Source organism: Pristis pectinata, chromosome 5, assembly GCF_009764475.1.
Source record: "Pristis pectinata isolate sPriPec2 chromosome 5, sPriPec2.1.pri, whole genome shotgun sequence".
Lineage (NCBI taxonomy): Eukaryota > Metazoa > Chordata > Chondrichthyes > Rhinopristiformes > Pristidae > Pristis > Pristis pectinata.
The window spans coordinates 41,322,621-41,342,192 of NC_067409.1; the positions used below are offsets into that span (position 1 = coordinate 41,322,621).

General features: G+C 39.2%; 1 protein-coding gene across 2 annotated transcripts in view; it reads right to left on the bottom strand.

The window, feature by feature from the left end:
* Positions 1-19,572, bottom strand: part of ctnnal1 (catenin (cadherin-associated protein), alpha-like 1) — a 297,913-nt gene that overhangs the window by 88,825 nt on the left and 189,516 nt on the right. For both annotated transcript variants that reach the window (XM_052016792.1, XM_052016794.1), the window contains exon 3: positions 12,370-12,557. In XM_052016792.1, the coding sequence (XP_051872752.1) occupies positions 12,370-12,557 (188 nt within the window). The remainder of the gene's footprint in view (positions 1-12,369; positions 12,558-19,572) is intronic.

The window sequence follows — 19,572 nt, forward strand, 5'->3', positions numbered from 1 at the left end:
GGAGGCTCAGTCATTGAGTATTTCAATACCAAGATTGCTAGATGCTTGGATATTAAGGGGATAAAGAGATATGGGGGTTAGTGCAGGAAAGTGCCAGTGGAGGTAAAGAAAAAAAATACAAGGAGCCAAACAGCCTACTCCTGATTCTATATCCTCATTTTGAAATGGTTCAGAAGATCTTTGGCCACAGGTCTGACTGGGCCTCTGCTGTGGTCACGATGGGGAGGATGGGAGCACTGGAGCCCAGCAAGTGAGGGGGCATATTGAGAAGAACTGGTGGTTGGGTCTTGACTGGGGGAAGGGGGCAGAAAATAGGAAATAATCAACAGCTGATGCTCGGGATGTCTTCCTGGACAGGGCTGCCAGTTGCGGTTCGAGTGAAAGATAGGACTGCAGTGGGCAGAGCAAAAAATGTAAGATAGATCAGTGGAGTACTTGCTGGGGGATTGAGAGAAGGAATCCATCTACCGAGAAAGAATCAGAATGAGAAGATTGGACTTCATTGTTGGGAAGATGGTGAAATCGACACTGACAGCAGTTTGAAGGCATTGGGGAATAGGAGGAGTAGGCTAGTGGCATAACATTCTTCAAATGACGAAATTGTTAATTTGCAAGCCTCCCAGTACATCAACATGCAAGAAATATCAGATCCCTAGGAATTCCTGAGCACAGTCACCTCCAGGGCAAACTGGACCAAATTCCTTGCAATCTCAAAAAGAATTGTTAGGCAGGGAACGATATCATTATGCATATGCCTGATGTAGATTTCATATTGGGGCACAAGGGTAACTGATGCCAGTCAAGAAGAACAGGGCTGAGTTTTCCAGGTGACATAAAAAACTTGAACACTGACAAAAAAAATGCAGTCATGGAATTGAATTTCTGATCAAATACTTCCCAAATCATGAGGAACAAATAAATGTTGATTTACATATGGAGTATTACAGTAACCTGACTTTTCCTGAACTCTATAAACTAAAGAATGAACACTGATTGGGAATTTAGGGGCAGGCATGAGAATGACCTCATCTGCCCAACATACAGGACTGAGTTTAACTACTGCCTCAATACAAAAATCAATAAACTGCAGATGCTGGAAATCTGAAATAAAAACTGAAAATGCTAGAAATTGTCAGCAGCTAACATCTGTGGAAAGAGAAACTGAATTATTGTTTCAGGTCAAAGACCCTTAATCAAAACGTCAGCATGGGAGAGGACACCGATGTTTAGCAATCAGATTTTGATAATGTATTATTGAGTGCACACTGAAAGATGGCAGAAGAGCGATGCCATCACATAACTATTTACACAATAGTACTTAGGTGGATCTTGCTGGCTCAGTAACCCCCATCCAACACAAAAAACTTTCACCAACTCTCCACATACCTTGTGATGAGGGTTCTCCCACTGGTACCCACCATTCCAGAATTCATCTGAATGGACTTGAAGGCAACCGGGCCTCAGCCAGTGTAGTGATGAGGCTCTGCTCCTTAAGTGCACCCAACAGCCTTAGATAACTGGCAAAACTAGGGATTGGCTGTGCAAATATAAAACCTTCAATTGACTTGACTAGATTTTAAATGCCTCTTGAATGTGTGCACAGCCAATTAGTTTCCATGATGACAGGAAAGCAGTGAATCAGGGTAGCTGCGATAATGAGCAGTTCACAGTGTTCAAACAGCAGATAATTCAAATGCATTTTTTAAAATATTAAAGTCAACTATAAATGCAAGTAATTAAATATGAAAGTAATGAAAACTAAATTTTAAAGAGTAATGTATTTCTCTTTGCCTGGTAAACTTTTAAGTGCTATCTTCATTGAAATCAATCTGGTCTCAGATCATTCACCAGGTCTGATCTGATGAAGGATCTGAGAAGCAGTTTCCCAGAATGGAATCCCAGCCAGACTGGACTCGGCTGCTAAGCTCAGAGAGACTTGATAAATTTGGCCTTCCAGAACTGTCGGCAGGTCCCAAAGTCTCACATTTCACATTGCAAGCACTGGAAATCTGGGACTTACTTCAGTTGCAGTGGCTAAATGCCAGTGGTTCTGAGCAAGCTCTTGCCTATTAACAGGGATCAGAGGCCTTAACAAGCAAAATAATGGGGAGTGGAAGAGAAAGGAAATTCCAAATTAGCTAATTAGCTCAACATTTATGATGAATGAGGTGTGCAAGAACCAGAGGAGCTTTGGTTGAGTAATTTTCTGGATCAGGAACTGGAGCAGGCTCTCAAGTGACAAAAGTGTGTGATTGGGTGAGAGTCTATACCAGTCATACCTATGCTTGAACTTCTGGTTTATTTTAAAACAAAAGAGAATGTTAACTGGAAGAAGAATTAGGGTTTTTCAATTCTATTAGTTAATAGACCCATCTCCATTTTTACTTATCTTAACAGATACTATTTTTTTGTTTAATTAATGACACACAACCTGGATGACAATATGCACCATTTTAAAACAGGAGGGAATGTGTATTCAGCTAATTAGTTTCCATGATGACAGGAAAGCAGTGCATCAGAGTAGCTGCAATAATGAGCAGTTCACACTGCTCAAGCGGCTAAGCAGGAAAATAAATAGTTTAGATCTCAATTAGTTCAGCAATCCAGCTGTTCACTAGAAAACTCTGGAAAAAAGATGTCTCAACGACAAAATGCCACATAGACGCTGATGCAACACAGAATGGAACCGTCAGTTTAGACTACATAATGACAGTGAACATGTCCGTGAGTTCCTATTCTGTGAAGCTGTGAGCAAGATGATCTCATAAAGGTAGCAAGCATTCATTCCACCGAACATGAAAAGTTGTGTTAAACATATTTAGGCAATTGACAGCTGTGATTATGAGAGAATTGTTACTCATGGTGTGAAAACAAAAACCAATGAGGAACATGACAAACACAACAAGCAGCAGATGGATTGCAATGTTGATAAGTGTGAGGTGATGCATTTTGTTAAAAAAAGACAACAGTAGTAATTACATTCAGAATGAAAGTAGGTTCAGTGCTATAGAAGAGTAAAGGGATTTTTATGTACAAAATACTAAAGGCTGCATGTCAGGTTGAAAAGACTGTTACAAATAACTTAATGCAATAGATAACAAAGTTTAAAATTGAAAAACTAGGAGGTAATAGTAAGTTCATAGTTAAAGCTCACCCAAAACACTCCAGCAGTCTGTAGTATAGATGGGTATTGAGTTTCTAAAGATGCAGATTCACACTCAACGTTTCAGGAACAGCTTCTTCCCCTCTGCCATCAGATTTCTGAACGGTTCATGAACCCATTAACATTACTTCGTTATTCCTCTTTTGCACTGTTTATTTATCTTTGTAACTGATAGTAATTTTTATGTCTTTATGTCTTGCACTGTACTGCTGCCACAAAACAACAAATTTCACGATATATGTCAGTGATATTAAAACCTGATTCACTATACTACCTGGTACAAGAACAGACAAAGAAGAATGATTTGAAAAGATAGAAAAGCTAAAATCGATACACATTACAAGATGAAGTGAGAAGTGTTTGAAATTATGAAAGCATGAGTAAGGGCAGATGGAAGCCATAGATACAAGATCAAACAGATCAGAGAATAGCAAAGGAGCTTTTCTTGTACAACCGTGGCTGGGAAATTGATTTCCAGGCATAATCACACATGCAGAAACTGATAATGTCTAAGATCCATTGGGAAAAGTGGATGAAGGGATATGGGACAAGGGTAGACAAATATGACTCCTTGCATGAAAGGTAAGCAACAGCAGACTAGTTGGATCAAACAGGCTGCTTGATTTCAGTAATTTCTATGTAGTCTTGAGTAAGACACAGAACAGGTGATTTTAAATGCCTGATCAATGGAAACAGCCATTAAACTGAGGCAGCCCCCATAGTCAGCTGATTTGAGTTTCAACCACTGGTTTTGGGTGGTTCGTAAATAGCCATGTGCCATATGAACTTGTTACAATAACAAACTAGGAAGAGTTTTAAGAAAAGTTTTGAAGTGCAGCATGGAGGAACAACAGTGTTCTGAGTCATTATGCTAGCAGAGAATTCACCCTCCCCAATTGCAGATCCTGGGGACAGTTGTGGCCACAAGTACTCAGAGATGGTGACACACTGAAAAATTAGTGTAATTTAAGACCAATCATGCATTGTATGTATTGCATTTGCAATAGAAATAAAGTCACTAAACCTGAAAAGTAATTCATTAGCACTTTTGGACAATGAAAAATTGAAGTGTATCAAATAAATGCTTAATTTTTGACAGAGTTGCCTTGATAAAAGTAATAAAAAGGGCAAAGTACTAATTCTCAACTCAAGTGCCAGCAGTTTATAGAATTACCTAAACAGCAAAGAAAATATTGTCAAAATACCTTAAATAAATAAAATCTTTTCTTTTTTTTGATTGGAGATAATTACTTGGACAGATTTTCCACTGGGAATGTCACTCAAACATTTAAAAGGTTTGGAACACAAGCTGAGAAATTGGGTTTCAATGCGAACAACCTGATGGACAGGTGACCAACTCTAACCAGCTCCAAACTAGAGATAGTCCGCAGTTTATTTTTATTCATTCAAGGAATGCAGGCTTCGCAGGCTGAGCTAGCATTTAATTATCCATCACTAATTGCTCTTGAGAAGCTGTTGTTGAGCTGTCTTCTTGAAGTGCTGCTGTCATAGAATTTGTGCATTTGAAAGATGCTGTCGAAGGAGTCTTGCTGAGTTGCTACAGTGCATCCTGTACATACTACAAACTATTGCTACTGTGTGTTGGTGGTGGAATGAGTGAATGGTTGTGGATGGGGTGCCTATCAAGTGGGCTGCTACGTCCTGCATGGTGTAGAGCTTTTTGAGTGTTGCTGAAGCTGCATACGTCCAGGCAGATGGAAAGTATGCCATCACATGGCTGATTTGAGTCCTGTTGATGGCAGACAGGCTTTAGGGAGTTAGGAGGCAAGTTACTTGCTGCAGAATTCCTCGATTCCTCACCTCTGACCCACTCTTGTAGCCACATTGTATATATGGCTAGTCCAGTTCAGTTTCTAGTCAATGGTAACCCCCAGGATATTGATAATGTGGGATTATATGAAGGTAATGCCATTGAATGTTAGGCAGTGATAGTTGAATTTTCTCTTGCCAGATATCATCATTGCCTGGCACTTGTGTGGCACAAATATTACTTGCCACCTATCAGTCCAGTCCTGGATATTGTCCAAGTCTTACTGCATTTGGATGTGAACTACTTCATTGTCTGAGGAGTTGCGAATGGTGCTGAACATTGTGCAATCATCAGCTAACACCCCTACTTCTGACCTTGCAACTGAAGGAAGGTCATTGATGGAGCAGATGAAGATGGCTGGGCCTAGGACACTACCCAGAGGAACCCTTGCAGAGATATCCTGTAGCTGAGATGTCTGACCTCCAACCACCACAACCATCCTCCTTTTTGCCAAGTACAATTTCAACCAGTGGAGTGTTTTCCCCCTAATTCCCATTGACTTCAGTTTAGACAGGGCTCCTTGATGCCATATTCAATCAAATATTGCCTTGATGTCAAGAGTGGGTGAGAGTGAAAGAGAAGAAGATGAAATCTTACTCACCAGAGGCTCATAGCATGTTTTGTGGTTTCAAGTATTGAGTGTTTTGGGGGGAGTACTCAGCCAGGAAAATGGAGATTATTCCAACATGCTCCTATCTGTTACATTCTAGGTGGTGGGAAAGTTTTTGGGAGACAGAAGGCAAAGTTAATATTTGCCCGTTGACCTGCTCTTACAGCCATTGTATTTATGGTCTGGTTGAGTTTCTGGTCAAAGAAATGCCAGGATGTTAATGATGGTGAACATATGAATTTGGAATGCCATTGAATATCAAAAATTGATCAATATCAAAAAGTGACCATCTTGTTGGAGATGGCCATCATTGGCACTCATGTGGGCAAATGTTACTTCCCATGCCTGAATGTTGTCTAGCTCCTGATGCTTCCAGACATGGGCTACTTCATTTGATGAGGAGTTGTGAATGGAATTGAATATTGAGCAATCAAACAAATGTCCCCACTTTTGACCTTATCACGGAAGGTTATTGATGAAACAGCTGAAAATGGTTGGCCTAGGACAATGTCCAAAACTCCTGCCATGATGCTCTGGGGGTGAGATCATTGGCCTCCTACAACCATGTCCAAATCAGAATCAGGTTTATTATCACTGACATATGTCATGAAATTTGTTGTTTTGCAGCAGGAGTACAGTGCAAGACATAAAAATTACTATAAGTTGCAAAATAAATAAACAGTGCAAAAGAGGAATAACGAGGTAGTGTTCATGGCTTCATGGATCATTCAGAAATCTGTTGGTGAAGGGGAAGAAGCTGTTCCTAAAACGTTGAGTGTGGGTCTTCAGGCTCCTGTACCTCCTCCCCAATGACAGTCCATCTTCGGTTTGTGTGAGGTATGATAACAGATGTTTGAGAGGAGACTAATTGAATGGTAATCAGCTGATTGGAATTGCCATGATACTTGTGGGCAAAATATAGGTGGATTTTTATATTTATATATATAGTTAGGTAAACGTTCTTGTTGTAGCAGTTCTGAACCACAAGTGTTCAGTACTCTAGCAGGGATGTTGTCTAGTCCTACAGTCTGTTTAGCATACATTTTGTTTTAGAGCTTCATCAGGTTGGCATATTTTTAGGTACAGCCAGTATAGCACCCAGCTCGTTCTTCTGCACTGCACAATGAACCAGGGTTGATCCCCTGGATTGATGTGATGGTAGAGTGAGGAATGTCCAGTTTTTAAACTGCCATATGTGTTCCAGGTCTTTCTGTTGAGCACAATTTTAATGCTACATGGAGGGTCTCTTTGATGTCAAGACAGAATTGCATCCCCAACAAGGATTGTACAGTGGTCACTCTACCAATGCTGTTACAGACAGGTGATTCTGCATCAGGTAGACTGTTGAGAGCGAGGTCAAGAACGGTCATCCCAAATGAAATGATGTTTCTTTCCCACAGTTCTTAGTTGAGAATGCCACAGGGTAGGAATTTAGCCCATACAGAGGCATGTCATCCCACATCATTGCGCAGAGAAAAAGATTAGATGCTGAAAATGCAACTTATCTTTTCATTTATCTGCAGATTGTATGACATTGAAAGGCGACTGCCCACATATTCTTCAGCTCTCATTATCAGCGGAACCATGCAACCACATGGGTGTGTTATTTAAATTTTTTAGCCTAGTAAACTAAATACTGAAATAAACACAGACAAATTTAAAATTCACAAAAGAATGTCAACAACCAAGTATATATCTTATTTTCACATTCCATGCAGCTACATCTCATAGCAGTGAGAAATTCTTAGCCAGCATAGACTCATCCTATAATTAATAACTATAATGGGAAATTATCATTTTCACATACAGCAAAAGCATTAAATTTCCAGAATGTATTTGGTACTGTTTCCCAGGTAAGTTATTTTAGTACTGAAATGGATACAGGAAATAAAAAATTCACTGATGAGTAAGGAAGCAAAATTAGTTATCAATCTGCTGCTATGAGAATATCATTTTTCAAGTTGTGACCATAAGAACAGTGAGGAATGAACTAACAGAGATCTTTAAAATGAAGGGTTTGATAAGAGTGGGTATAGACAAAATATTTCCACTTGTGGGAAAGAGCATAACTAGAGGCCATTATACAAGATATTTACCAAGGAATTCAATAAGGAATTGAGAAGAATGTTTTTTACACAAAGAATGTGAGAGTTTGAAACTCTCCACTGCAGAGAGTGGCTGAGCTGCATTTAAGAGCTGCATTTGATATTAGAGTCGAGACAGGGAAAGAGCCTCAAAAGCTTTAAACTTAATTAAGGACAAATTATGAAAGGATATGGAATGAACTTACCACAGTAAACTGAGAGTGCATGTGGGGAGGGGGGCAAGGTTGAAGGATAAAACCAGGGGGATTGATGCCATTAAAAAAAAACAGCACACACATGCGTCAAAGACAAAAACTCTGGTTAAACCAAGAAAATTTATAAAAAAGGCTTACACAATTGCAAAGAAATTTTGATATCCTGCAGAGCAGGACAGCTACCAAAGGCAACAAAAAACTGGAGACATTCTAAGAGCTGTGGACTGGAATAAGGGGAAAAAAATAACTTGAAGTGCATGTTCAGAATCAGGTTTATTATCACTGACATATGTTGTCAAATTTGTTGTTTTGCAGCAGTAGTACAGTGCAAGACATAAAAATTACTATAAGTTACCAAAAAATAAATAAATAAAATAGTGCAAAAGAGAACTAACGAGGTAGAGTTCATGGACTATTCAGAAATCTAATGGGGGGGGGGGGGGGTGGGGGGGGAGAAGAAGCTGTTCCTGAAACGTTAAGTGTGGGTCTTCAGGCTCCTGTACCTCCTCCCTGATGGTAGTAATGTGAAGAGGGCATGTTCCAGATGGTGAGGGTCCTTAATGATGGATGCCACCTTCTTGAGGCACTGCCTCTTAAAGATGTCCTCGATGGTGGGGAGGGTTCTGCCCATGATGGAGCTGGCTGAGTCTACAACCCTCTGCAGCCTTGCAGCCCCTTTCGATCCTGCACATTGGAACCTCCATGGCAGGTAGTGATGCAACCAGTCAGAATGCTCTCCTCTACATCTATAGAAATTTGCAAGTCCTTGGCAACATAGCAAATCTCCTTAAGCTCCTAATGAATTAGAGCTGCTGACATGCCTTCTTCATGATTGCATCAATGTATTGGGCCCAGGATAGCTCCTCTGAAATGTTGACACCCAGGAACTTGAAGCTGCTCACCCTTTCCACTGCTGACCCCTCAATGAGGACTGGTGTGTGTTCTCCAGGCTTCCCCTTCCCATGTTAAAACTAACAACATTTTAAAAAATCATAGTGGCAAAGAAGACTGTGGGTCTATTAAAGATAAATGCAAGTATAAATAACATTGGGAATAAGGAAATTTAAATATACTACAGATGCTGGAAATCTGAGATAAAACAGAAAATAGTGGAAACATTCAGCAGGTCAGGCAGCATTCGTAGAAAGAAAAGCAAAGTTAATGTTTCAGATTGAAGGACCTTCTTTAGAACTGGAAAAGAGAGAAACACAAAATAATCTTAAATTGAAGAGAGGCAGGGGAGGGATGGCTAGGATAAAGGATTATCTGTGATGGGGGAGGCCAGGGTTGTTGTGGAGATGAATTGTAGAGGTCATCCAGTTGATGGGTTAATTGGGGCTGTTACAAAGAGAGAGAGAATGAATTACAAAATGAGGGCAGATAATGAGTGAGAAAGTAACAATGAAGGAACATTAAATTTGTAAAATCCAGCAGTATGGGACATGCCCAGCAGGTCAGGCTGTACAATGGAGAGAGAAAAACTGAGTCAGTATCACAGATAACCAACGGCAGAAATCACCAGTTCTGATACTGACAGAGAAAGTACAAGATGTAGAATTCAATAGTGTGTCCAGAAGACTGCAGCATGCCCAGATGGAGTTGTTGTCAAGCTTATCCTGAGCCTTGTTTTAACAGCACAGGAAGCCACAGACAGAAAGGACATAGTGAGTTTGCGATGAAGAAGTAAAGGGGAAGGCAAAAGGAAGAATAACTTTTACATTTCTTTGTTTGTATTCTCATTCTCTAAATGCCTTTATTTGGTACAATGCAAAGGGGTTAGAATTTAGAAATAAGTGAATTTTGTTATAATTGTATAGGGTGTTGGGTGAGGCCACAAATGGAGTACTGTGTGCAGTTTTGGTCCCCTTACCTAAACAAGGATATGAAGGCACTGGAAGCAGACCAAAGGAGATTCGTTAAGCTAATTCCTGTGATGAAAGGGTTGTCCTTTCAAGACAGACTGAATGGGTTGCGTCTGTACCCTTTGGAGATTAGAAGAATGAGGGGCGATCATATTGAAACTTACAAGATTCTAAGGGGGTTGACAGGGAAGATGTTGAGATGTTTTCACTGTGGGAGAATCCTGAGGGGAAAGTAAAGGGACAGACTTCCAAGAGAAGGAGCCGTTCATTTAAAACCAAGGTACATAGAAGTTTCTTCTTGCAGAGGTTGGTGAATCTCTGGAATTCTCTGCCCCCAGACAGTTACAGAGGCTAGATCATTAGAAGTACTTAAAGAAGAGGTAGATACATTTTAGAAAGATTGGGGTATTGAGGGCTATGGAGATCTGGCACAGAGAAGGAGTTGAGACCTGGGTAGATCAACCATGATCGTATTGTATGGTGAGGCAGGCAAGAGGGGCCAGGTGGCCTTCTCCTTTTCCTATTTTCTTGTGACCGTAGCTTTTGTTTATTTTCTTTCTTTAACTGCCCCTATTAACTGATCAACTGGATAACATCTACAACTTTTCTCCACGACAACTTTGACCTCACCTTACCAGAGATATTCCCTTTATCTTATCTATCCTTCCCCCATTTCTCTGCAACTTAAAATGAACTTGCCTTTTGTCGTTCCCAGTTCTGACAAGTCTTTGACCTGAAACCTTAACTCTGTTTGTCTTCCCACAGATAATAAGAAAATGGCACTTGTTAAATAAGCATTTTGCATCTATGTTCACAGTAAGTGAAAAGTGCAAAATAGCAGTAGATTTAAGATGAACACATCTATAGGACTTAATGGTTTTCATCCTGGGAATTAAAATAAATAAATAAATACATACATACATACGGAAACTGCAGATACATTAATCAATTTTCTAAAAACTCCTTAGACTGAAAAATTGCAAACACCAGTCCTTTACTTACATAACAGTTAATTTAACTGGAATCTATGATAATGGAAGGTTACTGGAACTTAATTATCCAGACCCACTGGCCAAGTACGTGGACAAATATCAGTTAATCAAAGCAAGTCAGTATGAATTTCTAAAAGATATGTCATGCCTAACTAATCTAGTTAATTTTTTCTAAAGCTGTCATTAACACATTGAATTATAGAGAACCTATGAACATTGTATATGTAGACTTAGAGAAGATAATTAAGATCCCATTCAAGGCTCTTTACCAAAACACAAAATAGCACTGATTTGAAAATAGTTTTGTGACATTGGATTTAGATAGGCAGGATATGATGGTAATATTATGCAGAAAAGTACAATGGCAGGTTCCATAGACATACTTTTCATTCCCTGGAGTTTTCTAATTAAGATTTCTTTAACAGTTATACTGATATTTATATTACATTGACATATGCATTAAAAACCATTTCATTCAATAGGAAGATTCAGAGCATGGGGACAGAAAGTGAAATCCAGAAAGACACTTACCACAGAAGGGTGGCAGAATTGTAGCATTGTTCCCAACATCCCCATAGTTTATGAATGCAGAGTCAATTGAAACTTACAGATTCATTATGAATAGGTTTTTGTTAGGTAGTGGTTGGTTAGAGAAATAAAGTGAAATTGAATAGAGTGCTGGACAATTCTGCCACAGTACAAGTGAATGGCGGAACATTCAAGATGTTGAAATGCTCATTCCTCTTTTTTCCTTCTATTGTACATTTTCTTTGACTTGAACACTGAATGTTATGCAAGAAGCTATAAAAAGCTTCAGTGGAGCTTTTCAGGGATTGGTATTGTACTTGGCAACTTATCACTATTTCTCCATTCCAAAATTCCTTCAGAAGACACAAACTGAGTACAGTAACTAATCACATTTGTTTTCTTTTATATAATTGTAGATACATTTTTGAGTTTGGGAAATATTTGAGAAAAATGGCTTAAGGTTGTTGTTCCCAGAATAATTTACTAAGATTGCACTTCTGTGTAAAATGTCAAATTTCATGTTCCCTTATAGCTATATTTTTAAACTATAATCAAAGTACACTGGTATCAGTAGACTGCTGATCCATTATAAAGCTCTTGGCCTAGGGGAGAAATATTTTGACTAAAATATACTAGAAAGCAAATAAAATTTTAAAAAATCAAAATTAATAGCTTCTGAATTTGTTCTGACAGCTTACCAAATGTAGCCATTTTGTTTATATTTGCTTGGCCAATGAGGCTACATTACATCACTGGCATTCAGCCAATGGGAATGCAATTCAGAATGACCCAAATTAGAGCTGATTCAATTAGCAATCTAATTCTTAGAAATGTTTCTTGAGTGTTAAGTGAGATACCATTGTACTCAATTTTGTGTTACATTACTCTCCATTTTAACTATTGAAAATGTAACACTACCTCTAAAGTGTAAAAAGTATTATTGTGATTTAAAACCAGATGGATTATTTTGCAGAGGGACAAATTGTGCATAAATACTTAGTTACTAATTTCTTCACCTAATAATTCAGATTCACATAAGGAGTTCAAATATGTTAAAAGTACTTGATAAAAGATGGTTACATACCTTGCTTCTGGAGTTGATGATTTGCTTTATGACTACCCTGTCTGCCAGCACCAGTACTTTAGTAACAGAAGACAGCAGTAATCGTGCAGCTTTTATCATTCCAGTTTTATCTGTATAAACTGTTGCCCTTGCATCTGATTCTGGCTGGTCAAATGAGCCCACGTCAGTCAACTGTGCAATGCTCTCTCCTATATAGTAACACAAATCAATAAAACATGCTCAAATATATTAAAATGTTAAAATATCAAACTTCAAAAACCATAGAAGTGAAAACCACATACTTAACAAAAAATTTTTCATTTACACTGAAATCTAGTAATTTACAAATTGAAGCTGACCATTTGGAAGATGCACTGATATGTTTATGACCTTTTCATAAGTGGAAAAAGCAAGATAATCTAAAGTCCAAAGTTACTGTTGCAATACAAGAGACAATAATCATTATCTTAAGTTTCAAGTTCGTTTTTGCACTGAACATTCTTCTGACAGCAAATTATGACAGTTTGATATAATTTTTCCTCTCCAACAGATGAGACATTAAATGATAAACTGGAAGGATAAAAGTTGCCATTTTGTGGTAGGGAAATACCCAGGAAGCAAGGCAAAATGGTTAATAAAAGTAACAGTAAAAGTAACTCCTATTTTTTGTTTTCTCAATCTTTTGTATTCCTACATACTAGACAGCATCCCAGTCAAACTACACTATATCCTCTCTCTAGCATCAAAACAGAGTCTGAAACTACACAAAATACACATCAATGGTCTTACAAATCTTTTCTATAGATTCATTATTACATTTTGGCTGTAACCTAATGGGGTTACAACCAAAGCATCCATTTTGCATCCCTGAGAGTTTTTATGCCTGCTGTTCCTAATAATTACCATTTATTGAGTACACCGATACCAGAGTGCCTGCAGTGGAAGGATCCATGATTCTGGTGGATGGACACATGGACTACATTTTTTATTGGCATTTTTATGGTATTATCCAATTAAGGTGCTACCATTACTCACTGGCAAACCTGAAACCATGAATTTATTTGCTCTTCCACATATTACCCCAATCCAACTATAAATACTTTATTTGGAAACCAAAATACACCAGTCTTTGATCTTGAATATCAGATTTAATTTTATTTCCAGTTTTGTTTTGCCACATTTCTTGGAACAATCTTCCATAACCAACTGCCTCCCAGAAGTGCATAAGCTACCAAATTGTCCTATGTTATCTTCCAGGTGCCCAAGACATCCATTTCAAACTGGCTCTAGGTTTGTTGAGTTGTAGGAAGCACTTAGGTATTCCAGATTTACAGCACTCCAACCACTGGTCCTTAAATGAACCTATGGAAACCACCAACAACAAAACAAAAAGCAAATTACTTTTAAGTTAACATGGAATGGGGTCAAAATGGCAAGCTCCATTGGGGCGCCCATTGCATATGACAAAGATGAAACCCAACTTCCAATGATCATGGGCCTTCTCCTTCAGGAATGCATTACAGGTCTGCTAACTACTTTGTATCTCTTGGTACTACTATAAGTGACTCTTATTCTTGTGTCCCTTCCCATATACACACTCCATGTACTCCAATATTTTATCTAATATATTCTCAAACAAATGCAATCCCAAAAGACCAATCTTTAAAGAAAAAAAGCTCAATTCCATTGTTCTTTGCTTCACAGTTGTTTTCTATTATGGTTTATAAATTCTAATAACTTTTAAGCTTAATATCTTGCTTTCAGTTTTGTAGTTTGCTTTAACCTAAATTCTCCCTTTAGTCAAAATGCAAACAATTTTATGTCTTCACATGGACAGCTTCAGCTATTTATCTCAATTTTTTTAAATCTACAAAAAGTTATTAAGATTTGTGCCCAATTTCAAAACTGCATGAACAGCAAAAATGACTCAGCAAGGTTTTTTTCATTAAAATATCTGAAATGAAAAAGATGTTGAAATTAGTAAAAACTTGATTTTTAGGCATGATTAATTTGGGCTCTCAGATGAATGACACATTTACATTCGTGTCAGACAACATTTGTCCTTCATCTTATGAATGCACAAAAATAATATTCCAAATGGGGATCTAGGATGGTTGAAACCTCATGGGGTAACCTTCTGCTGATATTAGTCCAAAAACAGACAAATCTAGCCTTATCAGCAAAAAAATAATGTTATGTAAATCAATTTTCCACGTTCTTTAAACATCGGTTTCAAAAGTCATTTTGCCTAAAGCAGCCCTGCTTATGAAACCAGCTGCACCACCAGACTGAAATAATGAAGAGCATCAGTTCGAGGAAGTTCTTCATATTGAGCTGTATTTTGTTTAAGTGCAGTGGCACTAATGGGTACACATTAAAAATGTTCACATATATAAAAAAAGAATCATGCAGAAACTGATGAGTGTACACCAACAAAATGAGTAAACAGCTCAGTACATTTTTTTTTAAAACACTTATTTCAGTCACTCAAAATCTGATTGTTCAGAAGAAATGCTGGGCATCAAATAAAAATTTTTATTTTTGTTATAAACTTATTTTCAGTTCATATTTTCATCATACTTAGGAAGCAATACATCTTGACTCTTAAGAGGGTTCCCATCAGTCCTAAGTTCCCTGCTGGCACATCTTTGGGATGTGGGAGGAAACCAAAGCAATCAGTCATGGGGAAACGTGCAACCATCGGAGGTCAGAATCGAACCAGAGTCTCCGGAGCTGTGAGGCAGCACCTCTAATTGCTGTGTCAACATGTCAGCATATCAATAAAAACGCACCAGGTTACCACTCAAACTTATCCTTTTCTACTTACTGCAAAAATAATAAAATGTGAAGACTTTGGGAGTTTAGTCATATAAGCTTGGGAAAACAGAAATCACAATTACTTCAGATAAAGAGCATAATTCCAAGATCAATGTGTGGCCAGTTTCCTGATTTCACCAGAAACTTTGCTATGTTTATAGATGGATGTGTGCCTAATGATTTAAATATGTTCACTGTATTTGCAATGGTTCTAAGATACCCAACCCTAGCCAGACATGCTCACATGCTTCTGCCCTAGCCATCCACTCTCAACAAATGGCTGGGCACATCTATATACCTCTGACAGCGGGAATGTGCGCAGGAGCTTAGCCTGGAGCAGGGTCAAGTATGTGGACAGGTTGCATTGGGTATTGGGGCTGAAAATGCAGACAGGAGCAGAGCTGGTAGCAAGGGAAGAACAGTTCAGGGAGGACAGAAACACTGGGGCCAAAAATGGCCATGTGCTTGGACAGAGTACATGTCCACAGTACAGTAAGGAACGAGGAGAGGTGCATAACAGTAACATGATTGGGAATGGGGACAGGTGTTCAAGTGGAGTGCAGTGGGAACAAAGACACTGGCATGAGCGTGGGCATGAATAGGGTCAGATGTGCAGACAAGAGATGGGAACTGAAGCATGACCAAGAACTTGGGAAGAGGGGTCACAAGAAAGTGGGATGCAAGGGTTGAAGAGAGTGCTTCTGTGGGACGGTGCAAGGATGAGGATGGTGAGATATTCAAGGGAAGTGATTCAGGGATGGAGACCAAGGGTGTTAGGAGTTAACATCTCTTGGGCAGTAGTAATCCTTGCCCTTCTACATATTTCTGAGATATGGACTACCTACAGCAGGCAACTCAAAACACTGGAAAGTTGCCAATGCTAACTTCACAAAGTCCTCAAAATCTTCTGAAAGAATAAGCAAACCACGGAGAGCATCCTCTTCCAAACACACATCCCCTACATCAAGGCCACAATTACAGGCAGTCGGTTCTATGGCAGGCACATCATTCACTGGCCCAACAGCTGCTTCCCAAAACAGACACACTATTCTGAGCTCTGTCACAGAGAGGAATTACCACATGGAGAGAGAAAAAGGTTCCATCTGTGAAAGAGTCTGCAAGCCCCATACTGGTCTTAGCAGTCTCCTCAGAATCCAAAGAACTGGAGTGGAAGCAAGTCATCCTTGATTCTGAAGAACCATCTAAGAAAGAGTTCTGAACAGATTAAAACAAAAGCAATAATAGACAACATTGCAAATAAATATATGGCCTTTGCACTTTTTAAGAATTTCATACTTTTGTTATTGAATAACTTTCCCTGAAATTATTTTGTTGGTTGAAAACTGGCCATTTACTCTATGGGACAGATTCAGCAACCACAGAAATATTATTCATATAGGATTCTCAATTGAATATAGATGCTCCAAGCTAATAGAGTCATGGAGTCATACAGCATGGAAACAGGCCCTTTGGCCCAACTGGTCCATGACGACTATGTTGCCCAGTGAGCTAGTCCCATCTGCCCGCGTTTGGCCCATAGCCCTCTAAACTTATCCATGTACTTATATGGTGCTAATGTGCCTGCCTCAACCACTATTTCTGGCAGCTCACTCCAAATATGCACCACCCTTTGCATGGTGAAGGTGCCTCTAAATCACTTGCCTCTGATCTTAAACCTATGCCCTGTTTTTAGTGCCGCCTCCCTGGGAAAAAGACTATGGTGCTTTCACCCTGTCTATGTCCCTCATGATCTTGTATACCTCTACAGGTCACCCCTCAATCTCCTACTTTCCAGGGAATAAAGTCCTACTGTACACAACCTCTCCTTGTAACTCAGGTCTCCAAGTCCAGGCAACATGCTGTTAAATCTTTTCCGCATTCTTTCTAGTTTAATACCATCTTCCCTATAACAGGGTGATCAAAACTGTACACAATACTACAAGTGTGGAAAGTATCTGGCCCAGATGGATCCCCACTGTGTCCTCAGATCCTGCACAAATCAGCTGGCAGGGGTATTTGCAGACAATTTTTTTTTTAAACCACTCCCTACTTCAATCTGAGGTTCCCACCTGCTTCAAGAAGACCACTATCATCCCGGTACCCAAGAAAAATAAGATAATGTGCCTTAATGACTACTGCCCGTTGGCTCTGACATTCACCATCATGAAGTGCTTCGAGAGGCTGGTCATGGCACACATCAATTCCAGCCTCCCAGACAACTTAGACCCAATGCAATTCACCTACTGTGGAAACAGGTCCACGGCAGAAGCCATCTCCCTGACCCTACCCTCATCTCTAGAGCATCTGGATAGTAAAGGCACCTACATTAAACTATTGTTTATTGACTACAGCTCTGCCTTCAATACTATAATTCTAAGCAAACTTATTTCCAGACTCCTACACCTGGGACTCAGCAATTTTCTTTGCAACTGGATCCTTGAATTTCTGACCAACAGACTGCAATCAGTGAGGGTAGGCAGCAACACCTCTGCCACGATTATCCTCAGTACTGGTACTCCATGAGGATGTGTCCTCAGTCCCCACTTTACTCCCTATACACTCACAGCTGCATGGCCAGATTCTGCTTTAACTCCATCTATAAGTTTGCAGATGACACCACTGTAATGGGCCAAATCACAAATAACAATGAGCCGGAGTACAGGAAGGAGATAGAGAGCCTAGTGACATGGTGTCATGACAGCAACCTTTCCCTCAATGTCATCAAAACAAAAGAGCTGGTCATTGACTTCAGGAAAGGGGGTGGTGCACATGCTCCTGTTTATATCAATGGTGCTAAGGTCGAGAGGGTTGAGAGCTTCAAGTTCCTAGGAGTGAACATCACCAATAGGTTGTCCTGGTCCAACTACTTAGATGCCATGGCCAAGAAAGTGTATCAGTGTCTCTACTTCCTCAGGAGGCTAAAGAAATTTGAATGTCCCGATTGACCCTCACCAATTTTTTATCAATGCATCTTAGAAACCATCCTATCTGGATGCATCATAGGTTGGTATGGCAACTGCTTTGCCCGAGACCGCAAGAAATTGCAGTGAATTGTGGACAAGGCTCAGCATGTCACAGAAACCAGCATCCCCAGCACGGACTCTGTATACACTTTTCACTGCCTCAGTAAAGCAGCCAACATAATCAAAGACCCCACCCATCCCAGACATTCTCTCTTTTCTCCCCCCCCCAATCAGGCAGAAGATACAAAAGCCTGAAAGCACGTATCACCATGCTCAAGGACAACTTCTATCCCACTGTTATAAGACTATTGAACAGTCCCCTAGAACGTTAAAATAGACTCTTGATCTCATAATCTACCTCGTTACAGTGTTGCATCTTATTGTCTGCCTGCACTGCATTTCTTCTGTAACTGTAACATTTTATTATGCATTCTGTTATTGCTTTTCCTTGTACTACTTCAATGCATTGTTGTAATGAAATGATCTGTGTGGATGGCATGCAAAACAAAGTTTTTCACTGTACCTCAGTACATGTGACAATAATAAACCAATTTATCAATTTTGTGTGGCCTCACCAACATCATATATAACTGCAACATAACTTCCCAACTCCTATAATCAATGCCCTGACTGATAAAGGCCAGTGTGCCAAATGCCTTCTTCACCACCCTATCTACCTGTGATGCTGCTTTTAGCAAACTATGTAATTGCGCCATAGTCAATTGAATTATACTATTATTACTACACTTGCACCATTGTGTCACACTGAGTTAATGAAAACTTTTCTCACAGTTTTGCACAATGGATGATGGGCCAAGATAATAAAACCATCATTAAATTCTGCCAGTTGCACATGCTTCCAGTAGCTATTTAGCCACAATTTATCCAATTGAAAATCAAATTTTATATTCTACTCCTAAGTAAATTGAAACTACAAGAATATACTTCATATCTGAATTTCACTTTGAAGCAGTCATGGTTCTGATTTTGGAAACTGCACAGAAACAATGAAACAAGAGACAAACAACCTTATCACTGGGTCATTTACCGCAACCCAACATGCAAACAGCTCTTGCACTGACATCACACTTCATATCAAAAGAAGTGGAAACATTTTTCCTCAACAATGCATTTAACAATATAAGTTCCTGGAGTAAGACTTGAGTGCACTCTTTGAACACAGAAATGAGCATGCTAACCACTCAACTAAGGATGAAATGTTGTTGAACCATGAACAAGCACAGCAGTATGAAATAGTGCAATGCATGCAAAATTATAGTATTTTAATGTATAATTTGCAAATCATATCTACCACACTTATGAACAATTAACAGATCATCACATAAACCGAAAATCAGAAAGGTCAAGCCAATGATCATTTTGTGATTTCAAATGGATTCATAATGGGGCACTACAATTGCCTTAGTGTCATGAGGCTGGGAAG